Source organism: Bos taurus, chromosome 15 (genome assembly GCF_002263795.3).
Source record: "Bos taurus isolate L1 Dominette 01449 registration number 42190680 breed Hereford chromosome 15, ARS-UCD2.0, whole genome shotgun sequence".
Classification (NCBI taxonomy): domain Eukaryota; kingdom Metazoa; phylum Chordata; class Mammalia; order Artiodactyla; family Bovidae; genus Bos; species Bos taurus.
The window spans coordinates 54,307,034-54,330,375 of NC_037342.1; the positions used below are offsets into that span (position 1 = coordinate 54,307,034).

General features: G+C 41.9%; 2 protein-coding genes across 2 annotated transcripts; both read right to left on the reverse strand.

Moving 5' to 3' along the window:
• Nucleotides 1–6,616: 6,616 nt before the first annotated feature.
• OR2AT2C (olfactory receptor family 2 subfamily AT member 2C) lies at nucleotides 6,617–7,582 on the reverse strand. Its single transcript, NM_001390778.1, has one exon. The coding sequence runs from the start codon at nucleotides 7,580–7,582 to the stop codon at nucleotides 6,617–6,619; it is 966 nt and encodes a 321-aa protein (NP_001377707.1).
• A 12,499-nt stretch (nucleotides 7,583–20,081) lies between these two features.
• OR2AT2B (olfactory receptor family 2 subfamily AT member 2B) lies at nucleotides 20,082–21,920 on the reverse strand. The gene has a single exon (XM_002693465.3). The coding sequence runs from the start codon at nucleotides 21,721–21,723 to the stop codon at nucleotides 20,752–20,754; it is 972 nt and encodes a 323-aa protein (XP_002693511.2). The 5' UTR covers nucleotides 21,724–21,920; the 3' UTR covers nucleotides 20,082–20,751.
• Nucleotides 21,921–23,342: the final 1,422 nt, after the last annotated feature.

Consider the following 23,342-nt stretch of genomic DNA (forward strand, 5'->3'; position numbering starts at 1 on the left):
TGCGATAACTAGAAAAAAAATTTTTTTAATGCTTTTTTACAATAGTAACACAAATGATGAAGTTTGTACTATCAAAAATGATAACCATGATGGTTGAAAAGTTTAAAATAAAGACAAAAAAGATTTTAATAAATGGGGAGCTGTATTAAATAAGTGGGAGTGGTAGCTTCATGAAGTCTCAAAAAATTTTCACTGTATTTTTGAGGGAGTTTACAACCTTCCAAAATTTACAGGTAAGTCAACTTCAAACAGGTAAGTCAACTTAAAAAAATATGAAAGGTGAGAAGGGGCTTCCTGAATCGGATATGTAAAAAGACATACTACAAAGCTATAAGAGTATCATAACATGGTACTGACATTCCAGTAGGCAAGTAGACAATAGAACAAAATAAATAACTCAGAAGTACACAAGGTGTATGGGAACTTGATAAACATAGGGCTATAAAACAATGAGGAGAGACAAGATTTTTAAGAGCAATTGGTGGGACTTCCCTGGCAGTCCAGTGATTAAGACTTTGTGGTTCCACTGCAGGGGGCAAAAGTTTCATCCGTGGTTGGGGAACTAAGATCCCACCCCAAGGCGTGGCCAAAAAAGAGAGAGAGAGAAAGAGACTGATGGAAAATATGATTTCAAAGAAAATAAAGCAGAAAATATTTCAAAGAAAATAAAGAAGAAAAATAAAGCAGAATTCCTACCTTACAACTTAAGAATTCCACATGAATTCAAGGTAAAAGTATATAAAAAAAAAAGACAAGGAAACTAATAAAAAAAAATATTGAGGAATAGCTGTGATATTGTGGTAAGGAAAGGCTAAAACCCTACATATTAAAAGGTAAAAAATGTGATGGATTTAAGTATATCAAAATGAAGAATTTCTGCTCAATGCAGGCAGGGCACATTACAAACTTGAAAAGCATACTTGTGATATTTAAAGTTGACAAGGAGCAAACATACAGAAGTCTTGAAAGCAATGAAATAATACAGGAAATCCAAAGAAAATAAGCAGTTTTTCCATAAGTAATATGGGAAAATGCTGGTTGCTAACCAAGGAGATGCTTCATTGGTAATCAGAGAGATGCAAATGAAACAGAATGAGGTACCACTTTAGCCTGATAAAGAAGGAAAAAATTAGAGAGTTGGAAGAGGATGTTGGTGAGGATGTGGGGGGCACGGAAGCTATAGTCTATAGTCCATTACCGCTGGGAGTATAAAAGGCACAGCCATTCAAGGAAACAATATTGAAGTACATTCAGTACAGTCAATTCTCATTATTTGTGGTAGCTGTGTTCTATTGAGTTTCTGTGAATACACATAGTCATTCTTCTAGGAGGAGTACAAGATTAGTTTCCTGTGAGCCTCTGGTCACAACATTTTCGTCAACTGATGTGATCAAATATATAACCTTGTTTTATGGGTATTTCTGATTGACATATACACACTATTATATATATAATAGTAACTAGTAAGGTTCTGGAGAAGGCAATGGCACCCCACTCCAGTACTCTTGCCTGGAAAATCCCATGGATGGAGGAGCCTGGTGGGCTGCAGTCCATGGGATCGCTAAGAGTCAGACACGACTGAGCAACTTCACTTTCACTTTCACTTTTCACTTTCATGCATTGGAGAAGGAAATGGCAACCCACTCCAGTGTTCTTGCCTGGAGAATCCCAGAGACGGGGGAGCCTGCTGGGCTGCCATCTTTGGGGTCTCACAGAGTCGGACACTACTGAAGCGAATTAGCAGCAGCAGCAGTAAGGTTCTACTGTATAGCACAGGGAACTCTACTCAATACTCTCTATAATGACCTATATGGGAAAATAATCTGAAAAAGAGTGGATATATGTATATGTATATATGGTCATCCAGTCCTATCACTTCCTGGCAAATAAAAGGGGGAAAAAGTGGAATCAGTGACAGATTTTATTTTCTTTGGCTCCAAAATCACTGCAGGTGGTGTGACTGCAGCCACAGAATTAAAAGATGCTTGCTCCTTGGAAGGAAAGCTATGACAAAGCTAGACAGCATATTAAAAAGCAGAGACATCTCTTTGCCCACAAAGATCTGTATAGTCAAAGTTATGGTTTTTCCAGTAGTCATGTACGGGTGTGAGAGTTGGACCATAAAGAGGGCTGAATGCCAAAGAATTGATGCACTCGAATTGTGGTGCTAGAGAAGACTCTTGAGAGTCCACTGGACTACAACAAGATCAAACCAGTCAATCCTAAAGGAAATCAACCCTGAATATTCACTGGAAGGACTTATGCTGAAGCTGAAGCTCCAATAACTTTAGCCATCTGATGCAAAGACCCTGATGCTGGGAAAGATGGAAGGCAAAAAGAGAAGGGGGTGCAGAGGATGAGATGATTAGACAGCAACACCAACTCAGTAGACATGAGTTGGAGCAAACTCCAGGAGATAGTGAAGGACCGGGAAGCCTGGCACGCTGCAGTCCATGGGATTGCAAAGAGCTGGACACAACTTACCAACTGAACAACAGCAACAACATGTATATGTATACCTGATTCACTTTGCTGTACAGAGGAAACTAACACAATATTGTAAATCAATTATATGCCAATAAAAATTAATTTAAAAATCCTCATTTAGTATATACACCATTGGTTTATTAACCTTGAACTCATGGCCAACAGCACTATAACCATGCTTGAATGAAGCTTAATAACACATGTATTTTCCCCATAAGGCACATCACAGATTTTTCATGCTTAGGAGTCTTAGACACCACTTGAACATCACGCTTGGGTACCAATTTAAAAAGGGAAATTACCAAAAGAGCACAAAAATGCTAAAAGCATGGCAAAAAACAGACCATGGGAAGGACACTCGATCATGATACGAGTTGAAACAAGAGGGTAGAGTATTTTCTTGTTAGACCTCAACTGGGAACGTGCACATGATGACTCAGATATTTTGCTGCTCTGGGTGTGTCCCTGAGTGACCCTGAAAGTGCCGTAAGTACTGGTTTTAGTTTCAGTAGATAAATGAATTTACAAACACAGAATCTACAAATAATGAAGAGGGACTATGTTTAGCTAAAGTTTGTGCACACCATGACTAATGTGTTTGACTCTGTTCTATCTTTCAGGGAGAATCTTCCATGGATTCATACAAGGACATACACAAGGGCATTTATCAAGACACACTGATAGCAAAGAGTTAGAGGTAATTTAGGTGGCCTCCACTAGAAAAGTAAAATGTGATAAAATCATATCATGGAATATCAATAAGAACCAATGAAACTAGATCTATAAATAGCAACAGAGACACTAAATGAAAATGTAAGAAATAAATGGAGATGTGTAGCATAATTCCTTTTATGTGAATTCAACAGGTATATATATGCACATAACAACACTACCTACTTCTCAAAGGTATGCTTATATTTATGGACATACATAATGTGAGAAGGGGGAGTGGAGTGCGAACTGGGGGCTTGGAGGTAAAGGGGAAGATGAAACAAGCTAGGAGCCTACAAAGACTAGTAGGTATCATGAGCTCAGAGCTCTTTTCTCCTAAGGTTCAAAAGTTAAAAAGTGCCATGATGAGGCTTCTCTGGTGGCTCAGGTGGTAAAGAATCTGCCTGCAATGCAGAAGACCTGGGTTTGAGCCCTCTGTTGGGAAGATCCCCTGGAGAAGGAAATGGCAACCCACTCCAGTATTCTTGCCTGGAGAATTCCATGGACAGTAGAGTCTGGTGAGCTACAGTCCACGGGATTGCAAAGAGTCAGACACAACTGAGCAACTAACATGACACTATAATGGGGGAGTAATAAAGTGCTAAGGGGGCACACACAAAGGGTATCTACCTCACTTTTCAGGGCAAGGTGCCAGGGCAGGCTCCTCTGAGAATGTGATGTTTCAGGAGAAGCCTGACTAAGATTTCAGTTGAAATAGACAAAGAGGAAGAGAGAAGGGTGACTGATTGGTGAGAATGAGAATGAGTTGGCATGTTTGGCAAACTGAAAGAAATTCAGAATTGCCATGAGAGGGGCAATGGTGAGATGTGAGGTCAAAGAAGTCACTTAAGGGGAGTCAGAGCAGAGAGTGGCTCAGACGGTAAAGCATCTGTCTGCAATGCAGGAGACCCGGAAGATCCCCTGGAGAAGGAAATGGCAATTCACTCCAGTACTATTGCCTGGAAAATCCCATGGACAGAGGAGCCTGGTAGGCTACAGTCCATGGGGTCGCAAATAGTCTGACATGACTGAGCTACTTCACTTTTTCCTTTAGAGCAGAGACAGCGTTTAAGTTCTATTGAGGGTGGTAAGGTGACCAGATTTGACTGCCAGAAAGCCCATTCTGGTCACGTATGAAGTGGAGGGTGGGCACAGAGGCAGAGAGATGGTTGGAGAGATGATTGTGCTCCTTCAGGAGACAGAAAGTGGTAACACCTGTACCAGAGTGAATGAAGTGGGATGGAGAGGAGTTGAAGCAGGCTAGAGATATTTGAGAGATGAAATTTTCCAGTCTCCCCCAAATCTTCACAACAACCTCCCAACACCTGCCTGACACTGATAGGGCAATGATTCCCCTAAATGTACCAGGTTTCAAATGACTTCCCACCCCACTTTTTAAGGCAAACTGCTCCATGAATTCTCGTGTTCATGTCAAACCATGTGATGAACTCCATATATCTTCCTCTGACCACAGCTGATCAGTGGGTCTAGAGGGGGACATCTGACAAAATGGCAGCCAGCCCCTGGGCTATTCAAGGACTTGTGACCTGTGGTCTAATTTGAAACCATTTGTTAAAGTATCTTTTATTGTGGTAGACATATGTAACATAAAACTTACCATTTGGACCATCTTTAAATGTACGTAAAGTAGTATTGAGTCCATTCACGTTGTACAACCATCACCACTGTACATTTCCAGAACTCTTTAGTCATCCCAGACAGAACTCCATACGCAGAAAACAGTAACTCTCCCTTCCCCACTCACCCCTAGCTCCTGGTAACCACTGTTTCACTTTCTGTTTCTATGATTTGACTATGACAAGTGCCTCATGTAAATGGAATCACACACTATTTACCCCTTTGTACTTGGCTTATTTCACTTATAATGTCGTTAAGGTTTGTCCATGTTGTTGCATGTATCAGAATTTCATTCATTTTAAGGCTCAATTATATTCCACTGGGTGTATATGTTTATCTGTTCACCTGCTGATGGACATTTGGGTTGTTTCCATCTTTTGGCTACTGTGAATAATGTTGCTATGAACACAGGTGAACAAATGTCTCTTAGGACTCTGCTTTCAATTCTTTTGGGTATATACCCAGAAGTGGAGCTGATGGATCATTCATTAATTCTATATTTAATTTCTTGAGGAACCATCATATTGTTTTCCACAGTGGCTGCATCATTTTTTTTCAAGCTTTCCAATTGCTCCACATTCTCTCTAACACTTGCTATTTTCCATTTTTGGATAATATCCATCCTAATAGGTAGGAAGTGCTGTATCATTATGGTTTTGACTTGCCAGATGGATGGTAATGTCAAGCATCTTTTCATGGGCTTATTTGACATTTGTATGTCTTCTTCAGAGAAATGTCTATTCAAATCTTTTGCCCATTTTCTAAATTGAGTGTTGCTGTTGTTTTGAGTGGTAGGAGTTCTTAATATATTTTGGATATTAATTCCTTAATTTATGAATATTTTTCCCCATTGTGGATTGTCTTTTTATTCTCCTGATAGTGTCATTTGATGCACAAAAGTTGAAAATACTTTTTTTTAAATGGGAGATACAGAGAGACTGTGCCAATTAGCAGGTGAGGTGATAGGTGGAAAATATTCTTCAAGAGGAAATTTGGCATAGGCAAAAGGAATAAAGAGATAGGGCTGGCTTCTAGGGCCAGGAAGAATACCTACGGCTGTATTGTGAGCAAGAGTGCAGGTCCTGGACACCGCATGCTACTAGTAAGAGAAAATGACTTAGCTCTCATTGTTATGGATGAACAAGCTATTGCATGGCTTAAAATTAAAAGAATTGCAATGGTTTGCCTGTACAGGTTTGCTAAGGAATACTTCTTGCCTAACCATAAGCTCAAGGAAAGGTATGCTCTAGTTTCAGGACATGAAGAAGGCCTAGACACTAGTGGTAAATTTCCTGCATGGCTGGTATTGACACATTGGTAGTGGCAATGTATTTTCAGGCAAAAGAATTGAGATGGTAGGAGTTTCAGACGTTTTCCTTGAAGAGGATTTCTAAGTTACTACTCCAGCAAAAAGGGCTAGGCTGATTCATATCTATGTGTCAGCCATCCTGGGGGCATTTAGAAATATTAGAAGCTCTACAAGGGGAAAAAACTGAATTTCTTTCTAGTCAAATATTTAAGTCTCTGAGAATCAAAATTGTTTGAATTAGTGGAAATGTGAACACAAATCTTGTGAAATTTGGGAGTCACAGCTTAAAAATTGAAAAGCCCAATCCATTTAGTTGGTGAATTAAGGAAAGAAAATCATTATTTTGTTACAATGGAAGAATACCTAGGACTGTATTTTAAAAATTATTGTTCTAACTATTTGGCTCTCTGAATTGTCCAATTTTACCTCTATTGTTATTGGTGTTTGTGAGAAAATAAAGTTCACTATCAATCAGGGTTTTGCAGAATTATTTGGATTCCAGGGACATGCCATTTTGGTGATGGCTGTCTTGACATCCTTGTTCCTCAGGGTGTAGATGAGAGGGTTGAGGACAGGTGTGAGAATAGCGTACACCACGTTGCCCACGATGTGGAAGTCGAGGGGCAGGTCAGCCCTGTAGGCCACACAGGCTATGGCAATGGATGAGTAGTAGGTGCCAACCACCAGGAGGTGGGAGCTGCAGGTGGAGAAGGCTTTGGAGCGTCCTTCTCGAGAGCCGATGTGAAGCACTGAGGCCAGGATGTGGGCATAGGAGAGAAGCACCAGGAGAAGAGGCAGGAAGGACACCACCATGGCGATGCAGAAGCCCATGAGGGTCTGGGGGCTGGCGTCAGAGCAGGAGGCCTGGACCACAGCTAAGTGGTCACAGAAGCAGTGGTAGATGTAAACAGTGCTGTCAAAAGCCAAGTGGGAGGTCTGCACCACTGCTGGGATGGGCAGAAGGAGGGCGGTGAGCCAGGCACTGGCTGCCAGGGCAGCATTGGTCTGCGGGGTCATGAGCACAGGGTAATGCAGCGGGCGGCAGATAGCCACATAGCGGTCATAGGCCATGACCACCAGGATGAAGGCTTCAGAGCAGGAGAAGCTGTGGAAGAGGTACATCTGCAGGAAGCAGGCAGAGAAGCTGAGATAGCGATCCCCATGCAAGAATAAGGACAGCATCTTGGGGACAGTGGTTGTGGTGAAGAGGATGTCCAGGGCTGAGAGGTTGATCAGGAAGAAGTACATGGGCTTGTGAAGGCTGGGCTCTATCACCACGGCCACCAGGATCAGGGCATTTCCCACCAGGATGAGTAGGTAGAGGAGGAGAAAGATGAAGAAGATAGGAAGGAAGAGGGATTTCGGCAGAGAAGGGATGCCCATAAGGTAGAAGATGGTCCATGACTCCTCTGATTCATTACAGGCTATAGTCTCCATGATGGTTTAAGGTGGATGCCCAGGAAGTGGGCAGTGGGAGCACCTAGAAACCAGAACAATCAGTGATTCTGGAATATGAATTACAGAGTGATCACTGTATAAGGTAACCACATTTATTTACAACCATCACTAGAAGAGAAATGATGGGTTCTGTCTTCATCCTCTCTCAGAATTCCCTTTTTCCTTTTAAAAAAATAATGTGGCAAAATTATCTTTACAATATACCAAACCAAGTGTTACATGCTGAGTATATAACAAGTTGAACAAAACAAAGGTCTCTTACTTAATGGAGCTGAACTTTCAGTGGTAGAGAAAGACATTAAGCAAAGAATCGCATAATTATTTAATTTCAGTTGTGCTAAGTGTTGTGGAAGAACTCTGTTTGTCCCCTTGTCCATGTCCCATATAATCCTTTCAGGGATATCGGGTCTCTTAAACCATGTCCTTGAGCTCCTTTCTCATTTGGCATTGCTTTAAGTTTTTCAAAAAGTGACATCTTTGTCACCACATTGCTAGGGAGGCCTGATTTTTCTGACGTTTACGGCAACGTGCTATCTTCTCATAATTATTGACCAGGAATGGCTCCTTCTCCCTTGTTTGCTTGGTGCAGTGGTTCTGCCTGTCTCTAAGTTGAGTACTCCCTTTTCTGTCTCTGGGTGTGGGGCTCTTTGTCACATTGCAGTGACGGGAGTGATACTGAAAATGCCTTTGGCGAAAAGAGCCATTCCTGATTGAAGTCGGAACTGAGCATGGATTCTCCTGCAACTGGGCAGGAACAGAGAATCCAGGGAGTATATCTGTGTTCCTCTTGAACTTGCCACTCTGCTGGCATGCAGCTCGGCTCAAACTCCTGTTTGGCACACCCACTGTCCACTAGGCTTCTCTGTCCCTGGTCATTGCTTGAGAAGCATTCTAGATGGAGAGGAACCGGAGGTTTGCTTGCAATGGCTGCTCCAAGGCCAAAGAACTGCCCCCCTGCCCCGACCAAGAAGGAATCAGGAGGAAGTGTTTTCATAGATCTAGAGAAGGCAATGGCACCCCACTCCAGTACTCTTGCCTGGAAAATCCCATGGATGGAGGAGCCTGGTGGGCTGCAGTCCATGGGGTCGCTAAGAGTTGGACACGACTAAGCGGCTTCACTTTCACTTTTCACTTTCATGCATTGGAGAAGGAAATGGCAACCTACTCCAGTGTTCTTGCCTGAAGAATCCCAGAAACGGGGAGCCTGGTGGGCTGCCATCTATGGGGTCTCACAGAGTCGGACACGACTGAAGCGACTTAGCAGCAGTAGCAGCAGCAGGGGGATTCAATTAAGAGAAATACTGATTTGCCATCTACTTAATACTCGCCCCTTGGGCTAAACAATCTCTGTTCCCATTGCAAGCAAGTCCATGTTGCTCCTGATGATTCTGTGAGCAGGGCCCCACGCTTTTCCTAGAGTCACCTCTAATTTCTCTCTCTTCTCGAAACACATCTTATGCATAAAACCACCAATGTAAAAGCTGGAAAAAACTTCTAATTTTCAGATCTAACCAGTTTTCCTCCTAAAGGCAAGAGGCTGAGCACAAAAAGGGTGGGAACTTTCCCGGACCCCAATGGCACTGGAGGCAGAGTCATCCCCAGAACTCAGGTCTTTGATTCCTGGGACAGGACTCTCTCTTCTACTCCCCATGTCTCTTGGGGAATCCAGAAGTTCAGCTTTACAGGGGAGAACATATTAAGACCAAGGTTTTCTGTTTCCCTTTCCACTTTTTCATTGATTATATCAGACAAATTTATAATTCAAGTTTTTATCTTGAGTCGCTATAGGATAAGCACTAAGAACTAGTATCTGGCAATGCAAATCTTCCTTTAAAATAATGTTCCAAAAATCAGACCCCAGGACCTAGCAAAAAAAGTGAAACTGCTTTGCACTGCCATGGACATTTTTGCTCTCAGACAGGCAGTTGTGTCTGCAGTCCTGGATGAGGCAGAGCAGGGGATCTGAGGGGCAGAAAGGTGGAGAGGGGAGGCCAGTGGGGCCCTAAAAGGCCATCAGCTTTGCTATCCCTCTCACTCCGCCTCTGTCCCACTGCTTAGAAGATGAAGGAGGGATGCTGAGACCTCAGTGGAGGGGTGGGACATGGCTTTTTATTGCCAGGTCGTACTGGACCATCCAATAGGCATATTGGGACACCAGCCAAACAGGGACACCAAAAGGACTTTATGAAAGAACTTTGCATTTTATCTTTCAAAGCACCATTCAACTTGCCCATCATAGGGAATATCCAAATTTGGTTGAACTTTCTTACATTTATTTTACAGGTTAGGGCTCTTATTTTGCTTTAGATTACACACTACATCTTAGTGATGCCATCCTGTGCTTTAGGGACTAATGGGTACTCTTTCCCAGGGCACAGAATTTACCCCAGAAGGTCCTCCCTGGTGGGACTGTCTACGAGAGTTACAGTGCAGGTGGGGACAGGGAAGGACAGAAAGCCCAGTCACTGAGTGTCCAACCTGATGCTGCACTTGATGGACATCATTTTCTCTTTCATCCAGTTCTTTCAGGGAGTGGTTACACTCCTCAGCAAATGGGAAACCAAGGATTGGAGAAGGACAGGCCCTTGTTCAAGGTCACAACTGGTGAGGGGTGAGAGCAGAGGTAGTTAGGAGGCAGACTGCTGTTAAAGAACTCCACCTTGCAACCAAGAGTCCTGGCTCCTGGACCAGCTGTTACTTGCTTGCTGTGACTCTGGGTCCCTGAGTCTTGGTTTTCTCATCTGTGTAGTGAGAGGTTTAGAGGAGAAGATCTCTAAGGGGTTTCCAATCCAATTGGAATTCAGAACCCTTTCCTGAGTGTCCACTCTGTGTTTGGCAGTCATGTCACATGGTCCACACCCCAAAGCCAGAGAGTGAGGGCTCTCCCACCTCTCCTGTGCACCTGCTACCAGCCAGGGGCTCTACCTTCATCCTATCCTGTGGGCCTTAGTGGTCAAGAGTATGCACTTATGAGTCAGAAAGGACTGGAGTCCCATCCCAGCTCATACCTGCAGTTGTGTGACCTTGGGCAAGTCACTTTTCTCTGTCTGAACTCGTTTCCCTCATTTGTGACCTTCTGGGATTGTTGTGTCCTTGTGGAGAGAATGCGAAGAGAACGTTTAGACAACACTACACAAGAGCCTGGAACAGGTAAGCACTCAGAGTGCCCTCGTGTTTCCAATGGTTACTGCTCCATCAGCCTTGATTTCCTGTGGGAGGAAATGATTTGATAAGGATGTGGTTTGAATCCCACATGTAAGAGTCCTCCTTTGCCTGGACCTGTCAGAACGTGTGGCCCAAGGTCTCACAACCCACATGTGCACAGCCAACCTGGATTCTGGGCTGCTGCCTCTTGTTCACACCCAACCAGTCTCCCTGACCTGGCCCAAGTTCATACATCCTGGCTTCTCTACCCCTGTCTCCTTGCCCCAGCTTTCTCTGCCTGTCTCTGGATGCTTCCATCCCTGGTTCTGCTTACCTATTAAGCCGGTCCATACTGGTGTCTCCATGTGAAGACTTGTTAGAGGCTGAGCCATGACCTATTAAACCCTCGGTTCCCTGCTTTCAGGTAGGCCTCCTGGGCTTATTTTCTTCAAGATGGTGCTCCCTTGAGGACCCATCATCCCTCAGGAATAAACTCCCTGGCATCACCTAGAGTATACATGAAGAGTGAGGTAGGATTTGTCCCTAGGCTTTACTGGTAATGATGAGGACATTATTAACAGCTCTCAGGGGCCTCAAACTTTATGCCAATGGTGTAACCTTCATTCTCATTATGAGTCTGACTGATATTCATGAATGGGTCATCTTGTGTATCTGATTCTACCTATTTTTTCTGGTTTTAGAGAGTTTTTTCACCATGAGTTCCCTTTGGTAAATTGTCACATGGACCAAAAATATCTTTACAGTTTGAGGCCTTTCTCAGAAGTCTTTTGCCTTAAATCTCTCCAGATCTTCTCTTCACCAAACCTGTTACTTTGCTCTAAGTTACTTCATATCCCAGCAAAGATGTAGCCATTGCTCATAAACTTGTATAGATCCAAACCTCTTTCCATTTTACCTCCCAGGTGAGATGAACTACCAGGTAAAAGATAAGAGGCCATGGCAAAGGTTCTGCCCACTGACAGGATTTATCTTCCTGTTGATCCTTCAGGGCCTTCCTGAATGGGCTGTAATGTAGCAGCAGTCCATGTTTGAGTAGTCTCAGCATATTGTGAAGAACTGTTTGTGAATCAAGCCTGATTTCTTTCTTCTTGGGAGAGTTGATCATAGGGAATTTCCCATGAGGCCCTATGTCAGAGCTGATGGGAAGGTCTCAATATTGCAAGATGGTGCATCTTGGAAGTCTGAGCCACCCACTCATACAAATGTGCCTTCAAGATCTGCTTGAGCTAATATAATATTTATTACCTGACTTCCCACTTGACAGTGGGATGTTTTTGTACATATCCAATTTTACGTTTTGTTTGTTCAAATTAATACCCAGTTTGTAAGGGTCAGCTTGGGACCCACATTCCTTTAGTGTTTCTCGTCGGGCTTTCAGCTGCACTAGGGCTAGGAACTGTTTCTCAAAAGGAGAATAGTTATCAGCAGAAAAAAAAAAAAACAAACCATATAGTTCACTCTAAAATCCTAGGGTCTGCACTGTGTTTCTCCTACCAATAGTGCAAAAACTCAAAAATCAAAGAGGACGTCTAAGTATTGCCTATGACAGACTGCCTTCTTTGGAACTAAACCTCATGCCAAAAACAACCATAAAAGCTGGATAAAATATGTAAAACAATTGTTTGAAGGCTTCAGAGACCTTGGAGGACTGTGATCCTTGAGAATAGGAAAGTTCATGAAGTAATTTCTACATGATCCCAGATTTTTACCTGAGGGCATCTCCCAATTTGCAGGACTGGAGAATAGAGCTCAATTAGAAAAATAAAGTCCTAATAAACTGAGGCAATGCAAGCTGGAATTTGGATTACCAAAAGGGCTAGAAATTAAAAGGCAAAATACTGGGGAGGATAGTACTGCAGGGAAGGAACTTCAAAATCTGTACAAATTCCCTTCAAGTCAGGGACCAACTCCTCAGGTGTGCATGTATAAGGAAAGACTTTGAGAAACCAGAAGAAGACAGCAGCTGGGAGGTTACAGAGCCACAGAAAGATTTTAGCAGCCACATGATGCTGGTGAGGCAGAGGTTGGAATCAAGCCCTATTCAAGTAGATGGGCCTGAGGAAGTGCTCCAGAATTTAAGAAGTCTCAAGGGAAATTAAAAACACATTCTGAGTTGAAAAGAAAAAAAAGAGAAGTACAATATTTCAAAATTGTAGGGAATTATGAAAGCAGTAGCTAGAGGGAAATTTATAGAGTTTAATACTTATATTGGAAAAGAATAAAAGGCTCATATCAACAATCTAATCTTTCACTTTAAGAAACTAGAAAAAGAATATAAAATTAAACCCAAAGTACTTAAAAGAAAGAAAATTATAAATATTATAGCAAGAATCAATACAACTGAAAACAGAAAAACAGCTGAGCAAAATCAATAAAACTAAAGGCTGGTTTTTTTTTTATTGGAGTATAATTGCTTTACAATGTTGTATTAGTTTCTGCTCTACCACAAAGTGAATCAGCTATATTTATACATATATCACCTCCCTCTTGAGCCTCCCTCCCACACCTCCATCCCACTCCTCTAGGTCATCACAGAGCACTGAGTTCCCTGAGCTTCCCTCTAGCTATTTCATGATGGACATTTAGGTTTAAAATCTGATTCTTTGAAAAGTTGATAAAATTGATACATCTATAGCCAGACTGACCAAGAAGAAGAATTGAAGACACAAATTAGCAACATTCAGAATGAAAGAAGAGACATCACAGACTTTAAAAGGATCATGAAAGACTACTACAAACATACAAATTCTATGATGTGGATGAAATGGACAAATTCCTCGAGAGGCACAAACTACCAAACCCATTCAAGAATAAATAGATAATTTTCAAACTTCTGTATCTTGGACTTCCCTGGTGGTGCGGTGGATAAGAATCCGCCTGAGAAGGCGGGGAACATGATTCTATCCCTGGTCTGGGAAGATTCCACATGCCTTGAACAATTAAGCCTGAGTGCCTAGAGCCTGTGCTCTGCAACAAGAGAAACCAGCACAGCGAGAAACCCATGCTCCACAATTAGAGAAAGCCCATGCAAAGCAACAAAGATTCAGCCAAAAATAAATAAATACAAAAACTCCACACTTCTATATCTAGTAAAGAAATTGATTTTGTAGAAAAAAATTTCCTAAAAGGAAATTCCAGACACAGGTCGTTTCATGGGAAAATACTACTAAATATTTAAGGAAAAAAATAATACCAATTCTACATAATGTTTTCCAGATTATAGAAGAGGAGAGAGAACTTTCCAACTCATTTTAAAAGGCCAGCCAATATTAACCTAATATCAAACTAGGCAAAGACATTAATAGAAAACTGCAGATCAGTATCCCTCATGCAGAAATCCCAAACAAAATATTTTTTAAAAATCACTTTCATTTTTCACTTTCACGCATTGGAGAAGGAAATGGCAACCCACTCCAGTGTTCTTGCCTGGAGAATCCCAGGGACAGGGGAGCCTGGTGGGCTGCCGTCTATGGGATCGCATAGAGTTGGACATGACTGAAGCGACTTAGCAGCAGCAATATTTATAGAGGACGATATATCATAACCAAGAGGAGTTCATTCCAGGAATAAAGAATCTGTTCAACATTCAAAACCAATCAATGAAAAGCCCACCATATTAACAGACTAACCAAAAAGTGCACTTAAATATAACCCAACAAGATATGTGGGGCTTCCCTCATAGCTCAGTTGGTAAAGAATCTGCCTGCAGTGCAAGAGATCCTGGTTTGATCCCTAGATAGGGAAGATCCCCTGGAGAAGGGAACGGCTACCCCTTCAGTATTCTGGCCTAGAGAATTCCATGAACTGTATAGTCCATGGGATCGCAAAGAGTGGGACACAATTGAGCAACTTTCACTTTCTTTCTTCCACAAAATATGTGCACAATTCATAGGCTAAAAACTACAAAACACTGATGAATAAAATCAAAGAAAATCTAGATAATGAAGAGCTATCCATGTTGTTAAATTGGAAAATTCAATATTGGTAAAATGTCAAGTATCCCAAATTTAATACACAGATTCAGATTCAGCACAATCCCAATCAAAACCCAGAAAGATAGTTCCAAAATTTATATCAAAAAGCAAAGAAACTAAAGTAGTCAAAACAATGCTAAAAGAGAAAAACAAAGATGGGGGATTCACACTACCCAATTTCAACACTTAAGTATAAAGTTATGGTAATCAGGATGATGTGGTATTGGTAAAAGGACAGATAAATGTACCAATGGAACAGAAGAGAGAGCCCAGAAATAGACACAACTATAGTTCAGTATTTGACAAAAGTTCAAAGACAATTTAATGATGAAGAATAGGCTTTAAAAAATGGTGCTGGAACAACTGGATGTCTATACAAAAAATAAAATAATATATAATACTAAGAGTGGGCTCTATGGACTCTGAGTGATAATGTGTTATATAGATTCATGTTAGTTTCTTAGTTTTGATAAATGCAGAATGGTTACATAAGATGTTAAAATTAGAGGAAGCTGGATGAAAGGTTAACTAGAAGCTCTATATTATCTTTGTAACTTTTTGTAAGTATAAAATAATTTCAAAATGAAATATTTTAAATGATTATAGAATGATTTAATTTCAATCTAATCTCTTAAGTAAAACTGTAACATATTTTTTAAAAGACTTCTCAATGTAATTTAAACTGTTATGATTTTTCTTATTTTTAAATTATATCCCTCTTAAGATGTATAGTCAAAGCACTGTTTTGATGACTCTTAGACAGTAATTTTCCTAATGATCATGCCATTAATTTGATAGACATCTAAGGTCAAGTGTTTCTGTTTATTTTAAAAAGGAGGGAATTGTGTTTTTTCTTTTTTATTTCTTTTAATTATATAAAAATTATATATACATCTAAAGACAGATTGTACATTTGTCTTGTTTCTGTTCCTGTCCCCTCCACTCTGTTCCCTCTCTCTCCTTGTAGGTAACCATCTTTATTAATTCAGAGGTTTCATCCTTCTGTGTGCATGTGTGCAAAGTCACTCCAGTCATGTCCAACTCTGTGTGACCCTATGGACCATAGCCCTCCAGGCTCCCCTGTCCATGGGATTCGCTAGGTAAGAATACTGCAGTGGGTTATCATGCCCATCTCCAGGGGATCTTCCCAACCCAGGGTCTCCAGCATTCCAGGCAGATTCTTTACCATTTGAGCCACCAGGGAAGTCCATTAGCATATCCTAGATCAGTATACAGCTTTATCATTTCCTTTTTATAGATGCATTATACTTAAAAAAATTTTTTTTCAACCTGTTCCCTAATGATGAATGAGTAGCCTAATGAATTATTGCTAATGTATCTTTGAGATTGATTCCTAGAAATGAGATTTCTGGGTCAAAGGGTAAATGCATGTATACTTTTGGTGGGTATCACAGTAATGCTCTATCAATTTGCATTCTCACAAGTAATTTACAAGAGTTCTGATTTTCTACATGCATATTGCCAAAATATTGTTTTGCTAATCTGATTATGTGGAAAATGGCATTTCAGTGTAGTTTTAAATTTTTTTATTTACTATTTACATTTATTTTTGGCCGTGCCAGGCTTTCTCTAGTTGTGGTGAGCAGTGAGGAGATACTCTCTAGTTGCAGTGCAGAAATTTCTTATTGCAGTGGCTTTCTTGTTACGGAGCATGGACTCTAGAACTCAGGGGTTCAGTAGTTGCAGCACATGGACTCAGTAGTTGTGGCGCATGGGTTTAGTTGCCCTGCAGTATGTGAGATCTTCCCAGACCAGTGTTCAAACCCGTGTCCCCTGCACTGGCAGGCAGATTCCTAACCACTGGACCACTAGGGAAATTCACATGGTAGTTTTAATTTGTATTCTTTTTATATAGTATTTTAATACAGTAGACTAAATACTTTTTCATTGTTTAAGATCAGATCAGATCAGTCGCTCAGTCGTGTCCGACTCTTTGCGACCCCATGAATCGCAGCACGCCAGGCCTCCTTGTCCATCACCAACTCCCGGAGTTCACTCAGACTCACGTCCATCGAGTCAGTGATGCCATCCAGCCATCTCATCCTCTGTCATCCCCTTCTCCTCTTGCCCCCAATCCCTCCCAGCATCAGAGTCTTTTCCAATGAGTCAACTCTTCGCATGAAGTGGCCAAAGTACTGGAGTTTCAGCTTTAGCATCATTCCTTCCAAAGAACACCCAGGGTTGATCTCCCTCAGAATGGACTGGTTGGATCTCCTTGCAGTCCAAGGGACTCTCAAGAGTCTTCTCCAACACCACAGTTCAAAAGCATCAATTCTTTGGCGCTCAGCTTTCTTCACAGTCCAACTCTCACATCCATACATGACCACAGGAAAAACCATAGCCTTGACTAGATGAACCTTTGTTGGCAAAGTAATGTCTCTGCTTTTCAACATGCTATCTAGGTTGGTCACAACTTTCCTTCCAAGGAGTAAGCGTCTTTTAATTTCATGGCTGCAGTCACCATCTGCAGTGATTTTGGAGCCCCCCAAAATAAAGTCTGACAGTGTTTCCACTGTTTCCCCATCTATTTCCCATGAAGTGATGGGACCGGATGCCATGATCTTCGTTTTCTGAATGTTGAGCTTTAAGCCAACATTTTCACTCTCCACTTTCACTTTCATCAAGAGGCTTTTGAGTTCCTCTTCACTTTCTGCCATAAGGGTGGTGTCATCTGCATCTCTGAGGTTATTGATATTTCTCCTGGCAATCTTGATTCCAGCTTGTGTTTCTTCCAGTCCAGCGTTTCTCATGATGTACTCTGCATATAAGTTAAATAAACAGGGTGACAATATACAGCCTTGACGAACTCCTTTTCCTATTTGAAAGCAGCCTGTTGTTCCATGTCCAAGTCTAACTGTTGCTTCCTGATCTGCATACAAATCTCTCAAAAGGCAGATCAGGTGGTCTGGTATTCCCATCTCTTGAAGAATTTTCCACAGTTTATTGTGATCCACACAGTCAAAGGCTTTGGCATAGTCAATAAAGCAGAAATAGATGTTTTTCTGGAACTCTCTTGCTTTTTCCATGATCCAGCAGATGTTGGCAATTTGATCTCTGGTTCCTCTGCCTTTTCTAAAACCAGCTTGAACATCAGGAAGTTCACGGTTCACATATTGCTGAAGCCTGGCTTGGAGAATTTTGAGCGTTACTTAACTAGTGTGTGAGATGAGTGCAATTGTGCGGTAGTTTGAGCATTCTTTGGCATTGCCTTTCTTTGGGATTAGAATGAAAACCGACCTTTTCCAGTCCTGTGGCCACTGCTGAGTTTTCCAGATTTGCTTGCATATTGAGTGCAGCACTTTCACAGCATCATCTTTCAGGATTTGAAATAGCTCAGCTGGAATTCCATCACCTCCACTAGCTTTGTTCATAGTGATGCTTTCTAAGGCCCACTTGACTTCACATTCCAGGATGTCTGGCTCTAGGTCAGTGATCACACCATCGTGATTATCTGGGTCGTGAAGATCTTTTTTGTATAGTTCTTCTGTGTATTCTTGCCATCTCTTCTTAATATCTTCTGCTTCTGTTAGGTCCATACCATTTCTGTTCTTTATTGAGCCCATCTTTGCATGAAATATTCCCTTGGTATCTCTAATTTTCTTGAAGAGATCTCTAGTCTTTCCCATTCTGTTGTTTTCCTCTATTTCTTTGCACTGATCGCTGAGGAAAGCTTTCTTATCTCTTCTTGCTATTCTTTGGAACTCTGCATTCAGATGTTTATATCTTTCCTTTTCTCCTTTGCTTTTCACGTCTCTGCTTTTCACAGCTATTTGTAAGGCCTCCCCAGACAGCCATTTTGCTTTTTTGCATTTCTTTTCCATGGGGATGGTCTTGATCCCTGTCTCCCGTACAATGTCACGAACCTTATTCCATAGTTCATCAGGCACTCTATCAGATCTAGTCCCTTAAATCTATTTCTCACTTCAACTGTATAATCATAAGGGATTTGATTTAGGTCATACCTGAATGGTCTAGTGGTTTTCCCTACTTTCTTCAATTTAAGTCTGAATTTGGCAATAAGGAGTTCACAGTCTGAGCCACAGTCAGCTCCTGGTCTTGTTTTTGCTGACTGTATAGAGCTTCTCCATCTTTGGCTGCAAATAGTATAATCAGTCTGATTTCGGTGTTGACCATCTGGTGATGTCCATGTATAGAGTCTTCTCTTGTGTTGTTGGAAGAGGGTGTTTGTTATGACCAGTGCATTTTCTTGGCAAAACTCTATTAGTCTTTGCCCTGCTTCATTCCATATTCCCAGGCCAAATTTGCCTGTTACTCCAGGTGTTTCTTGACTTCCTACTTTTGCATTCCAGTCCTTTATGCAAAGAGTCGGACAGGACTGAGCAACTGATCTGATCTGATCTGGTAATGAAAAGGACATCTTTTTTGGGTGTTAGTTCTAAAAGGTCTTGTAGGTCTTCATAGAACCGTTCAACTTCAGCTTCTTCAGCATTACTGGTTGGGGCATAGACTTGGATTACTGTGATATTGAATGGTTTGCCTTGGAAATGAACAGAGATCATTCTGTCGTTTTTGAGATTGCATCCAAGTACTGCATTTCGGACTCTTTTGTTGACCATGATGGCTACTCCATTTCTTCTGAGGGATTCCTGCCTGCAGTAGTAGATATAATGGTCATCTGAGTTAAATTCACCCATTCCAGTCCATTTCAGTTCGCTGATTCCTAGAATGTCGACATTCACTCTTGCCATCTCTTGTTTGATTACTTCCAATTTGCCTTGATTCATGGACCTGACATTCCAGGTTCCTATGCACTATTGCTCTTTACAGCATCAGACCTTGCTTCTATCACCAGTCACATCTACAGCTGGGTATTGTTTTTGCTTTGGCTCCATCCCTTCATTCTTTCTGGAGTTATTTATCCACTGATCTCCAGGAGCATATTGGGCACTTACTGACCTGGGGAGTTTCTCTTTCAGTATCCTATCATTTTGCCTTTTCATACTATTCATGGGGTTCTCAAGGCAAGAATACTGAAGTGGTTTGCCATTCCCTTCTCCAGTGGACCACATTCTGTCATTGTTTAAAGACCACTGCATTTTTCTGGTAACCTATCTTTTCATATATTTTGCCCATTTTTATATTTGTATGTTAGATTTTTCTTCTAAAAATTCAGGAAGTATATAAATATGTTATCACTCAGTCGTGTCCAACTGTTTGTGACCCCGCCACGGACTGTAGCTCACCAGGCTCCTCTGTCCATGGGATTCTCCAGGCAAGAATACTGGAGTGGATTGCCAATTCCTTCTCCAGAACTCTTTATCTATTTTGGATATTTGCCCTTTCCCTGTGATGTAAGTCTTTTGTTTTTTGCCTTTGCTTTTAAAGATTTTTTTGCCATGCAGGTTTTTTTTAAAAAAGAAAAAGCTTCTTATGAAGAAGTGAAATTCTTATACAGTGCAAGATATCATATAAAGATGAACATTATTCCATTGCACTAGGGGGAAAGCCTTGGACCAAAATATGGCAACCACTGTTGAAGTTGACTGCTCAACAGAATTTTCTTTTACCATTCTATATTTACTGATTTATTTACTCAAAAATATTTATTGAGTTCCTAATCTGTGCTGAGGTCTTCCCTGGTGGCTCAGAAGTAAAGAATTCGCCTGCCAATGCAGGAGACGCAGATTCGATCCCTGGGTTGGGAAGATCCCTCGGAGGGGGAAATGGCAACTCACTCCACTATTCTTGCCTGAGAAACCCCATGGACAGAGGAGCCTGGCAGGCTACAGTCCATAGTGTTGCAGAGTCGGACATGACTTAGCAATTAAACAACAACAACAACAATCTGTGCTGGGCACTGTTATTTGGTATCCTGAGAGCAGAATTGAAAAAGTCACTCAGTTGTGTCCGACTCTTTGCGACCCCATGGACTGTAGCCTACCAGGGTCCTCCATCCGTGGGATTCTCCGGGCAAAAGTACTGGAGTGGGGTGCCGTTTCCTTCCCCAGAGAGCAGAATTAGCTGCATCTACAGGTCAAGGGCTCCTATTCCAGCCTGAGTCTTAAGATGTGTGACTTTGGTAATGGCTGCCTTGACATCCTTGTTTCTTAGAGTGTAAATGAGGGGATTGAGGACAGGTGTGAGAATAGCGTACACCACGTTGCCCACGATGTGGAAGTCGAGGGGCAGGTCAGCCCTGTAGGCCACATAGGCTATGGCAATGGATGAGTAGTAGGTGCCAACCACCAGGAGGTGGGAGCTGCAGGTGGAGAAGGCTTTGGAGCGTCCTTCTCGGGAGCCGATGCGAAGCACTGAGGCCAGGATGTGGGCATAGGAGAGAAGCACCAGGAGAAGGGGCAGGAAGGACACCACCATGGCGATGCAGAAGCCCATGAGGGTCTGGGGGGTTGTGTCAGAGCAGGAGGCTTGAACTAGAGCCAAATGATCACAAAAGCAGTGGTAGATTCTAGCAATGTTGTCATATGCCATCTGGGAGGTCTGCACCACTGCTGGGATGGGCAGAAGGAGGGCGGTGAGCCAGGCACTGGCTGCCAGGGCAGCATTGGTCTGTGGGGTCATGAGCGCAGTGTAGTGCAGTGGGCGGCAGATAGCCACATAGCGGTCATAGGCCATGGCCACCAGGATGAAGGCTTCAGAGCATGTAAAGCTTTGGAAGAGGTACATCTGCAATAAGCAGGAAGTAAAGCTGAGAAAATGGTCCCCAAACAGGAAAAGGGACAGCATCTTGGGGACAGTGGTTGTGGTGAAGAGGATGTCCAGGGCTGAGAGGTTGATCAGGAAGAAGTACATGGGCTTGTGGAGGCTGGACTCTGCCACCACAGCCACCAGGATCAGGGCATTACCCATGAGGATGAGAAGGTAGAAAAGGAGAAAAATTAAAAACACAGGGAGGAAGAGGGACTCTGGCAGAGAGGGGATGCCCACCAGGTAGAAGACTGGTGAGCCACCCACTGATCCATTACAGGTTGTGGCCTCCATAGTAAGCCAGAGCTGGATTTCTGGGAGATGGGCAGCTGGAACATCTGGACACTGAAATATCTGGAAACAATAGAATCAAAGGATTCTGGAATGAGAAATCTACAATATTTACACTCTAGTCAAAATATAAAGGTAATATTACAACCAGCTCTTGAAGACTTATTAGTAGGTTGCGGTATTAACTCCTACCGTATGAACCCAAAACTTCTACCTCCTTTCTTTTGTCAAACTAATTATTAATTAACTAATAACCTACCAAATGAAAGACTTGCTATGTTCAGCTGACACAGTGATGAAAATGGAGAAAGCAGGCAAAGTCCCTATTTTCTTAGACTTTACATTTTACTAGGATAATCAGATGTAAACAGTTGATTGTTGAATTATGATTGTGAAAAACTCTCTGGAAAGATTTCTGCTAGTCTTCATCTTAGATTTTATGTATCTAGTTTGGGATGTCAGGTCTCTTAAATCAAGTCCTTGAACTCATGCCTCTTCTTTTGCAGTCAAAGTTCCACCATGTTGCTTTGGAAGGACTGCTTTCTCCAAAGTTCTTTGCAACATGCTATTGCTCACATAGTTATCAAGCTTATTCTTCTCTTGTAAGCCTTGAATAGTAGTTCCTCCTGACTCCTTCTAAGCTAGATGTCAGTACTTCCATTTCTGTGTAGAATATAATAGATCACGCTAGCCCAACACTTTTACTGCAGCAATTAGGCAAACCTGAGTGAATTACACAAATCATATTTTTCAGTAATTTGGAGAAACATGGGTACAAGAAGGATTCAATGAGTTGGATTTCCAGGTAGGAGGGGTCCTCCAAAGTGAACCTACAATCACCAGCTCTTTTCTTCTCTGGGAATATGACTCTGAGATGACTCCATCCCTGATGTTGCTTCTAATAAAATCTCTCTCATGCCATTGAATTATAAAAATGCCAAATCTAGACATGGTCAGCCAGGTTTTTTTTTTCTTTGTAGACAGAAGGGGCAAGAGCTTGCCCAAGATTACACAGCAGAGCTAGGACCAGAACCCAGACCTCTGACTGCCAGACTAAGTCTATTTATTCTATGTTATGTCTTCTGGAGAATCTAGAACTTAAATTTTCATGTGGAGAGAGACTGGGCAACAATTGTCTCTTTCCATCTCCTTTTCTAAGATGATACTGTCAACAACAACCCTAAATTCCAAATTGTTCTTAAGTGTGGAGGGCGGCATGATTCCCTGTAAGTGGGTGAAGGCTGGTAAAATGTCTTTGTAAAAGACACCTGAAATAAGCCACTCTGTTGTGAAGTCTTCCTTGAAAGAAAAAAAAAAGTGTTCTAGAGGTTGGCCCCCATTATCCAAGCAGAAAAGCAAAACTCCTGCACCTTGACTTAAAAGAGTGAACCCTCAGCTGACCAGACCCAGTCTCCTAAAGCCAATCACCAGGTTTCTCTCACACCCAAGTTGATGAGAATCACCTTTATTTTCTTGCATGTTGTAAGAGCTCAGAGAAGTCAATTTTGGATTGAATGTCACTGAGTTAAACTGATTTGGGGTTTTAGGGGCAAAAATCCAGAGCCATCAAGTCCAACTCTTTCTCCCTCCTCTGGCTCATTTCTATTAAGTGGGGGAGACAG